The sequence below is a fragment of the Theropithecus gelada genome, chromosome 10, assembly GCF_003255815.1.
Source record: "Theropithecus gelada isolate Dixy chromosome 10, Tgel_1.0, whole genome shotgun sequence".
Taxonomy (NCBI): domain Eukaryota; kingdom Metazoa; phylum Chordata; class Mammalia; order Primates; family Cercopithecidae; genus Theropithecus; species Theropithecus gelada.
Window position 1 is genome coordinate 69,600,658 of NC_037678.1, and position 10,041 is coordinate 69,610,698.

A 10,041-nucleotide genomic window follows, 5' to 3' on the forward strand; every position below is an offset into this window, starting at 1 on the left:
GCCACTCCAACTACCACCCGCTCACCCGAGCACCCTCCCCTACACCCCTTTTCTCTGCTCCCCAACTGTTCCTCCTGACTCTAAAGACGCTAGACACCCGCAGTTCAAGGACAGAATGTGGAAAACAGAAAAATTAAGGCAAAAATGCCACGACCCGTAATCCCAATGCCCAGAGGCCCGCTGTGTGCATTCCATATATTTCCTTTGAATCTTTTCTGCATGTCAAGATGCCATTCCCTCCCTCTGCTCATCCCTGCCCCTCTTGCCTGGTTCACTCCGATACATGTAAGTTCCTCTTGCTTAATTCCCTCCTATACATTTTTCAGATTTCAACTTAAGGTCCTCTTCCTCCAGGAAGCCTCCCTTGACCTCCCTAGGTAGGTGAGCTGCCCTGTTAGAGAGATTCTTATTTCTCCATGAACTTCTTGCCACTGTCGAAACTGTATGTTTATTTTTAGGCTTCTTATCAATGCCCACGTACCCCATCAGCCTGCAAGCTCCATAGAGACAGGGAATGTGTCTTTTCTTGGCTTACCATTGGGTCACGTCCCCAGTGCCAACACAGTACCCTGCACATAGTAGGAGCTCTGAATAGTTGTTAAATTAAATATTGACTATGAGGAGCAGGCTGAGCATAACAGAACTTATGATATATATGTATAGTTTTAAAATCCTCTGGGTCTTTTCCACTACACTGTATTACTATGACCATTCTATAGATGAGGAAACTGAGACTCAGAGAGATGATACCAATGGCCCAAAGTGACACACAAACATGAAAAGTTGAACTGGGTCAAACTTAGGACTGTTTCATGCCAAGACCCAAACCATGCAACTTGGGGCTCTTAAGACGTCCAATCCTGAGGCCAAGCCCTGAAGCGTGTGGGGCTCTGAAGACCTTCCCTCCCACAACTCCAGCTTCAGGGAGTGATCATCCCCGTTTGGAGGTGCACGGGGGCTTTCTGGAGAGAACCTGTCCCCTCCTTACCCTGTGATGCCTTGCACGGTGCTGAGGATGCCACCCTCGCCGAGCACGCCCAGGACACCCCCTCCTCCAAGAAGTCCTCCGTCACCAAGGAGACCGCCTCCACCGAGCAGGCCGCCTTGGCCTACCAGGATGCCATCGGCTGCCAGCATGCCTCCAGTGCCCAGCAAACCACCTGGGCCCAGCGCCCCAGTGGCGACTCCAGGTGGGATTTCTCCAGGCCGCAGCTCTCGCCGGTGAAGCCTGCCCACAGGTGCCGCCCGCTCAGCTGACCTGTATCGCCTGAGGCCCCTGTGGCTGCCATATGCATTCTCGGCACTGCGATAGCCGCTGTTTCGGAGGTCCCTGATGCTTTCGTCGGTCTCAGGGATCTCACCATATCGGTATTGGCCCCCCAGCTGAGCAGTGCTGTCTTTGGCCTCAATGTGACCATACGCGTAATAACCACCAAGCTGTTTGCCGTTGGTATATACTGGGGGGGGTCCTCGGACAGGGAAGTCATTGTAGGGAATACCACCAACACCTCGGGGTAATTCAGTGCGTCTGTAGTCATTGTAATGGTGCTGGCCACCACCCAGAAGACCGCCACCACTGCCACCCAACAGCCCCCCAGTACTGCCACCCAGCAACCCCCCACCACTGCCACCCAGCAGCCCTCCACCACTGCTGCCACTGCCACCCCCTCCACCCCCACCACCAAGCAGGCCCCCCAGGAGACCACCTCCCCCACCACCTCCACTTCCGCTTCCACCAAGCAGACCGCCCAGGAGAGGCCCACCACCATCACCACGGGCTTTACCCAAGGGCACCTCTCTCAGGGCTGAGTGGAGAGTATTGCTTCGCTGCAGGGTGCCCGAAATAGCTGCAGAGAGGCAAGGGCATCAGTCCAGGGTTCCTCCCTTCTTTCCACCTCCAGCCCCCAGGCAGCACCTCGCAGTGTTGCTCAGTTCCCTGGGCCTCACTTTTCCCACCAGCGAAGTGCAGAGGCTGAACAGGAGGAGGACTTCTCCGGGCTGATCTAGCCCTAGCATCCTGGCCAGCTCATTTTCTGCTGGGTTTTGTCTGGTCTCACTTTAACTAGATTTGGACATCAGCCAGCCAGCCCTTCATGGATTTTCTTCATCGCCCTCCCTTCTAAGTGCTCTGCTCTTTACAGCTTTAAAAAATCAACTTCAGGCCAGGTGCAGCGGCTCATACCTGTAATCCCAGCACTTTGAGAGACCGAGGCGGGTGGATCATGAGGTCAGGAGTTCGAGACCAGCCTGGCCAAGATGGTGAAACCCCATCTCTACTAAAAATACAAAAATTAGCCAGGTGTGGTGGCGGGCACCTGTAATCCCAGCTACTCGGGAGGCTGAGGCAGGAGAATCACTTGAAGCGGGGAGGCAGAGTTGCAGTGAGCCGAGATCGCACCACTGCGCTCCAGCCTGGGCAACAAGAGTGAAACTCTGTATCTCAAAAAAAAAACAAAAAACAAAAAAAAAAAAAACCCAACTTTCTTATGTATTATCACAACTGATTCCTGGGAAATAGCCAAGGCCAGAAGTGTCCCCATCTGGTGGATTGAAATATTGAGGCCTGTGAGGTACTCAGAGATCACTTAGATAGGAAACAATCTCATTTTTTTATGCTCGTGATAGCCTGGGATGAGTGTTGAGGGAGAAAGTATGAAAGTGTGTCCTCACATACCAGATGACAAAAGCGAGCTCCTAAGAATTGGAAGCAGGAATAATCATAGCTCCCACTTTTGAGGGACTTCTAAGTCCCAGGAGCTGTCCTAAGTTTTCAAAAGGTCATTTCATTTCATTCTCATATCAGCTCTCTGAGATGGAGACCATAATTACACCTATTTTACAGATGAAGAAACTGAGGCTCAGGGAACTCAAGTTACAAACTTAAAGTCATACAGTCAGGATTTGAACCCCACAAAGACTGATCCAGGGCCCTTAATCACTGTTCTCTGTTGCCTCTAAAGAATAAGCATAAAGTCACCAGCATGGTGCTTGGCACATAGTAGGTGCTCAGGAAATGATAGCCAAAAGAAAAAGGGGAAACTAAGGCCCAGAGAGTAGAATTCACCCAGCCACCCGATGTGGACTCTGCCAGGAGGAGGAGGTCCCTGGGTATTTCAGAGTTGGCAGAGCTGCCCTGCTTGCCGTGTGCCAACCCTCACGCCTTCGGGGCTGGACTCACCACTGCTCAGCACGTCTTTGGTCACCCTGAGGACCGTGTTTGTCTCTTGGCGGGTGCCACACACAGCCGCCACAGACAGTGTGGCCACACACCACGCCGTCCACATGCTGGCACTGCTTCCCTGCGGAGGAGAAAGTGCAGATGCGGATGTGGCTAGGCGCCACCATCCTGGCTGGCAGGTGGCACTAGGCAGCCCTAGCCAAGAGTTATCTCAGGACCCTGGGACCCAGAGACGGGGGAAGCCAGCCAAAGTCACACAGTAAGGCATGGTCCAGAATTCCAGATACCACCTTTTGAGTTTTTCAGATGGAAATGAATCTTGTGACATAAAGCAGACCCATTAAACACACTGTTTCAGAGAATGGATGTCTAATTAACTCCCAAGGTGGGATTGACAAATTGAGCATCAGGTAGATGGGTAATGGGGATTCCCACAAAAACACCAAACTGGGAGCAGGTAGGCTCTGAGGAACTCTCTCCAGCATCTACCTATCTATTCGCTCACTTATCTATTCCTCTACTCATTCTTCCCCTTCTTATTTATTCTTTTATCCATTCATACATTCACCCTACTATCTTTCCATCTATCTATTATCCATCTGTCATGCAAACACCCAGCAAGCCATATATCCATCCATCCAACCAACCATCCATCCAACCACCCATCCATCCATCCACCCATCCATTCACTCATCTACTCATTCTCCTCCCTCCATTTATTCATCTGTCCACCCATCCAACCATCCATCCATCTTCCCATATATCTATCATCCATCTGTCATCCAAACAGCTGGCAAGGCATATATCCTCCCATCCATCCATCCATCCATCCATCCATCCATCCATCCATCCAACCAACTATCCATCCATCCATCCATCTATCCATCCATCCATTCATCTTTCCATCAGTTTATCTACTCATCAACACATTCATCTAGCCGCCCTTCCACCCATCCAGCTCACCGACAAACACTCTTCCCATCTCTTTGGAGGAGTCAGTTCTACACCGTGTGGTTAATATTAACGACTCTGAGTCAGAGATATCTGGGTCCTAATGCTTAGGAAAGAGACTTTACCTTTTTGAACCTCTGCTCCCAAATCACAAACAAGCTGTATCTCATACATAGTAGACACTCAATAAAAAGCAGCTATTGTTACTACTTTGGGACTATTATTTCAGACACCTAAGAAGTGAGTGAGGAATGTTATGAGATTGGTGAGGTGAAACATGCATTTTGGAATGAGCTGCATAGCCTCTGGGAAGTTTCCTCTTGCTCCTTTCATGCCCTCACCCACTTCTCTCACTCCATCAGCCCCAGCTACACACCAACAAGCCTCAGAGAATCAGCACAGGGCATGGCCTCTCATCTGAGCCAAAAAATTGTTGGTTTCAGCCACCTCTGTTTAGGCACCTTCTCCTTTTTTTTCTGTCTTTGTTTCTCTTGGACTTCACAGAGTCCCCAGATTCTTTCCCCACTCCTATCTGCTCCCAGAAGAATATTAGAGGCATTCATTTACACTAGAATATAAAGGACTACTATATGCAAGAATTTTTTTTTTCTGGCTTCCTCACCTCATCCCAACCTCATTTTCTAGAGAGCTGTGTTCAAAAAGGAATCACCCTTTTCAGTTAAAAAGATGGGCACCAATGGAAGGATTTGTGGCGTCAGCAAGCAGCTGAGGAGTCTCCAGGAGGTAGCAAGGACCCTCGGTACCCAACATCCCTGGGAAAGACGAGTGCAGCTCTGCTCACGCATGTAATTGGCATGACCCAGGCCTTTCTGTTGATTCCCAAGAGACTCTCCTGACTAGGCCCATGCTACAGACAAGACACCTGAACTTGGAGAGGGGCCATCGTGGTGGATCTCCAGGCTGGGACTCTCTCCTTATTACCTTCCCAGGCCTCTGCCTCCCCTGCCGGACACTGAGTAGAGAAGGGGCAACTCCTTACCCCCAGGAGGTCCCTGCCGCTGAGTCTTGAGAGGTCCCGTTCCCCAGCCCCTCTGCTTTTGGTTGAGTCTGGTCACAGATTAGTCTTATATAGCAGCCTGAGCCTGAGCCCAGACCCCAGAGAGGGAAATACCATGTAATTACAAGAGACCGGAATTCAGATTTGCTCTGCAAATTGGGCATTGAGGCCCAAAACCACAAGGGTTTGTGGTTTGTGACTAGTTCCAAGGCCTGCACTCAGCCCCAGATGGTGTCACATGAGCTGGGTTTTATCAACCCTTGGGCTGAACACATTTCCGGAGACCCCAGCTAGGCCCCAAGCTTGGGGAACTGGAAGCACCCCCAGATGCATCTAGTTTCTAACTCTAAGGCAGGCACTAGCCATTCCAGATGATCTGGGTAGACAGGAGGTGCCCAGGCTGGACTCAGCATCAGGATGACCCAGGTCCAAACCCTGCTCAGCCCCCAACTCACCGTAGGACCTTGGACCAGCCACTTCCCTCCTCTGAGCCTCACATTCTTTCCGTCTGGTAAGTGAGTTTAATACCAGCCTCACAGGGCTGATTTTAGGACTAAGGGAGACGAATATGAATCCAACTCCTCAAACTTGGGACTGGTGCACGAATACGCATTTTTTTTTTAATCAGAAAAACATTCCTCACTCATTTCTTAGGGGTCTGAAATAATAGTCCCAAAGTAATAACAATAGCTGCTGTTTATTGAGTGTTTACTACGTACGAGATACAACAAGGTTTTTCCCAACTATTTCCTCATGAAACGTTCACACCTACAGCAAAGTTGAAGGAATTGTACAGCGGACACACATGGTTGCCATGTTGTTCCCACCAACGATACCCACCATTTACATTCTTGTCACATTTGCATCCGTTAGTCCATCTTTTATTTTCTATGCATTTGAAAGTTGCAGACATCAGTATACTACCACTAAACACTTCCCCCTGCATGCCATTCGGATTCTTTCTTTATATCTTTAAATACAGTGAAATGCACAAAACTTAAATGTTCATTTGCTGAGTTTTGACCATTTTTTACGGTCATGCAGCCCACACTCCTATCACAATATAGAACATTTCCACCACCCCAGAATGTTCCGTCTGCCTTTTCCCAGTTGCACCTTCCAAAACCTGCTGGGACACAGCCCAGACCACTTCACTTGGCATCCAAGGCCATTCATACACACATCCCAGTCTTCTCTTCACACAGAGCTGCTCATTCCTTCCATCCCCTCCTCATCACCCCCTGGCTTCCCTGCCTCTGGGCCTTTGCACATGCAATCTCTGCTGTCTACAAAACCCTCTTCAGATTCTAAGGGTCAAAAGGTCAACAGCTGTAGGAAGCTTCCCCCAGCCCCTACACTTCCTCTGGCCCATCCAGAGACCCCTAGGGCCCGCAGTGAGGTGTTCTTTCTCCAGCGAACCAGCCATGTGCCCCACTCCTAGGCCAGCACAGGCATAGATGCCAGTGTAACAAATGAACAAGTGAATGAATGAATGAACTCATCTCTTGCTCTCCAATGGACTGACTGCTCCCTGGTTGCTTCCCACCCCACAGCCCCAACCCAGGCCCTATCTCCATGTTTAATCAATGCCACCTCCTCCCTGCGCTAACCCTGCCCGTCTGCTAATTCTGAGAGGCGGGGAAACATTTCTCTCTCCACCAAGGCCTGCTTTCAAGTCAAACCGGGAATAAACGTGCTTCGCCCCCGACTCCCCAAGGAGACGCCTCCTCCTTCCTCCCTGGAGGCAGTGGGGGCTCTGAAGCCAGGCGTCTTTGCTATAGGTCCTGCCAAGCTCGGCCGATGTCACCCCTCACTTCTTCTGTGCCACTGGGCCAACCCCGCCTTGGAACTCAGTTTCCCCATCTGCAGTGCGTGCATTGATGGAAACATTAAGAGCACAGGCTTTGGAGCTGGCTGCTGGGCTTGGCTTCTGCTGCCGGTTCTTGCTGTTTCCTTGGTTGTAAGATGGTGATTGGAACCAGCCTGACCTGCAAAGCTCTGGGAACAGGGTCTTGCACACAGCTGGGCTCAGCGAGTGGCATTTGCATCCTTACCATCCTGGGTCCCACATGGCAGCAAGTCTGGAGGGCCATGAGGGCATGAGGAAGTAGCTTCAGCCCAGACCACCTCATTACCTCCTGTGCGGGCTGGAGGGGTTCTTGGAATGGGAAATAGGGACTCCAAGAGTCACACACTCCTGCGTTCCCACACCCACCTGCCCTTTCAGCCTCAACAGTCACTCTCCGCGGCCTCCTTTGGGCCACCTGCAAAAGGGGCATAATCACACTTTCCCAGGAGGGTTTTGAGAATTACCTCAGAAATGCGTGGAATGTCCCTAGAGCGTGGAATGTCCCTGGAGCGTGGAATGTCCCTGGAGCCTCGGATTTCCGTAAACAGCAGCCCCCTTTAGTTTCCCTTGATGAAAGCAAACACTGAGTAGGGGTAAGTTTTGCCCGGCCTGCTAGGAGCATAAACTTGTGACAATGACTTTCCTTCTCTGTGCCTCAGTCTGCACCCCTGTAAAATGGGGAAACTAGAAAGGACATTTCAAAATGATGCTACTCATCTGAGTAACTCAGCTCCTGGGTCTTCCCTATTTAAAGTCTTTGTGGTTCCCCATTGCCTGGCACTTAGTGTGATAAAAATGCTTGTGATACAAATATATTACCGTTTTAAATGGAATACAATGCAAAGAGGGCAACTGTTCCTTTCCCCACTCGTAAGAGGGCAGAAGCAATGCACACTATAGACTGTAGAGTGCGGTGCACACATGAATGTGGTGCCAGTCACCCAAGGCTCTGTGCCATTCTCAGTCCTCAGGCCAACCTGTCCCCTGGGTCCTTCCTGGCCGCCTTGAGAGGATTAGGGCAGCCCTGGCGCCGGGGAGATCACTTGGGCTTAGCTTCCAAAAGGCACCTTTGTCTGGAGCAGGAAGGACATAGTGGGGGACGGCTGGAAGGACACCCAGATTCCCTGGGAAGTGACTCACCCCCAAGGTACACAGGGGCGGGAGAGTCACACTGGGCTGCTGAGATTAGAAAACAGATCCAGACCCACCACCAACCCTCCACTCAGCCCCTGCCCCCCTGCCAAGAACTCTCAGCCCTCCAGGGCTGCAAGGGGCTTCCTTCAGTCTTGCTTGATTCCTCACCATAAGGGCGGAGTTCAGAGACTGGGGTCCAGAGGCAGGGGTGGGTACTAGGTTCAAACCTTGACCTTGTCATTACCTAGCTGTGGGGCCTTGCGCATATCACTTAACTTCTCTATGTCTCAGTTTCCTCAACTGTATAATGAAGGTGAAGACAGTTCCTAGAAAGCAGGGCTGATTCAAGAAGCTGATGACATGGCGTACCTAAAGCACTTAGAACAGCGTCTGGCACTTAGTAAGCGTGCAATAAATACAGCAAGAACTTTCCAGCATAGCAGTGAAAGCGCAGACTTTGGAATTCAAGTCAGAGGGGTCTGGTTCAAATCCTGCTTCTGCCACTTAGAAGCCGGCTGATTCCATTTCTCTGAGCTTCAGTTTCCTTGTATGTAGAACAGGGTGATAATACCCACCCATCCCGGGGGCTGTGAAGTTCAGTGCACTAAGGAATGTTAAGCATCCGACCTAGCGACCAGCACACAGTAAGTGCTCATCAGAGGTCAACTGCTCTCACGTCTGCTCTCTGCAGCTGCAGGACTCACCATGATGAAGCAGACACTGTCCCTGACCTTGAGGAGCTCTTGGGCAAGTGGCAGAGTGAGACTGAGGCAGCGCCCAGTGTGGCCCATACAGTACCGGGCCCTGCCGCCACATGGGGAGGCGCTGTCCTGTGTATGAAGGATGGCACGGGTTTGCCAGGTACGTTTGGAGGAGAGAGAATGTTCCAGGAAGAGGGAAGAGCCGTGCAAAGGCCTGGCTGCACCTTGTTACTTGTTTTCCAGGTGCCAGGCACTCTTCTCAGAGCTTTACAAGGATTGTCTGGTTTCATCCCCAGATGACCCATGAGTGAGTACTATAACAGTCCCACTTCGCAGATGAGGAGCCCGAGGCACAGAGACAGCTCTGCTCCCTCTGCATGCTCCAGGAGGAATCAGCTGAGGTCAGGTCACAGGCAGCCTTAAATGCCAAGCCTCGGAGCTTGGAGACTTTCCTGTTGGCACCAGGAATCCAGCCACTGCAGGGCTGTCAGTAACAGTGAGAGATGGTCAGAGGAGGTCAAGGATGGGCAGGACGGGAATGGGATGGAAGAGAGAAGGGTGGGAGTCAGGGAAGGGTGTTCCTTGTGAGAGATGAGGAGGGACAGCTGGAGCTGTGCATGGAGAGGAGATAGAATAATGCAACTGTAATAAGAGCTAACGGGAACTGGGGGCTTCTTATGGATGGGTCACCATCCTGAGTGCTGGTTTAATCCTCAAAGCCATAATAGAACATCCTCAAGTTACTGATGAAGAAACTGAGGCTCAAGGAGATGAAATGACTTGCCTGAAGCCACATGGCTAACCAGAAGCCAGGTTGGGATTTGAACATGGTCAGCTAACTCAAGCCATTGATTTAACCATGATGGGAATCAGTAGCACTGGAAGTGTCTGGAAATCAGACACAGGAAGATAAACCCGAGCATGTCACCTGGCACTGGCATGTAGCAGGCACCAATAAATGTAAGGTGGATGAATGAAAAGCAAGGAAGAGAAAAGGGAAAGAGGAAGGGAAGGAGGAAGGGAAGGAAGGAAGAAGGGAGGAAGATGGCTGGATGGATGGATGGATGGACGGACGGATGGATGGCTAGCTGGTCGGCTGAATGAATGAGTGGTGGACAAACCTTCAGATGAGCTCCAAGTCTACCCTGCCTATCACCTAGCCTCAAATCCTCTGAGCCAGTGATCGAAACTTGGTTGGCACTTCTTCACT

At 50.9% G+C, this 10,041-nt stretch overlaps 1 protein-coding gene across 1 annotated transcript in view; it reads right to left on the reverse strand.

Annotated features, from left to right (window-relative positions):
- BPIFB4 (BPI fold containing family B member 4) overlaps positions 1-5,189 on the reverse strand; it is a 32,135-nt gene extending 26,946 nt beyond the window's left edge. Inside the window, exons 1-5 of the mRNA XM_025400016.1 lie at positions 5,130-5,189; positions 4,255-4,362; positions 3,179-3,299; positions 1,785-1,847; positions 989-1,508 (exon numbers count right to left, since the gene is read on the reverse strand). Coding sequence (XP_025255801.1) covers positions 989-1,508; positions 1,785-1,847; positions 3,179-3,299; positions 4,255-4,299 — 749 coding nt within the window. The 5' untranslated portion in view covers positions 4,300-4,362; positions 5,130-5,189. The remainder of the gene's footprint in view (positions 1-988; positions 1,509-1,784; positions 1,848-3,178; positions 3,300-4,254; positions 4,363-5,129) is intronic.
- Between the last annotated feature and the right edge of the window lie 4,852 nt (positions 5,190-10,041).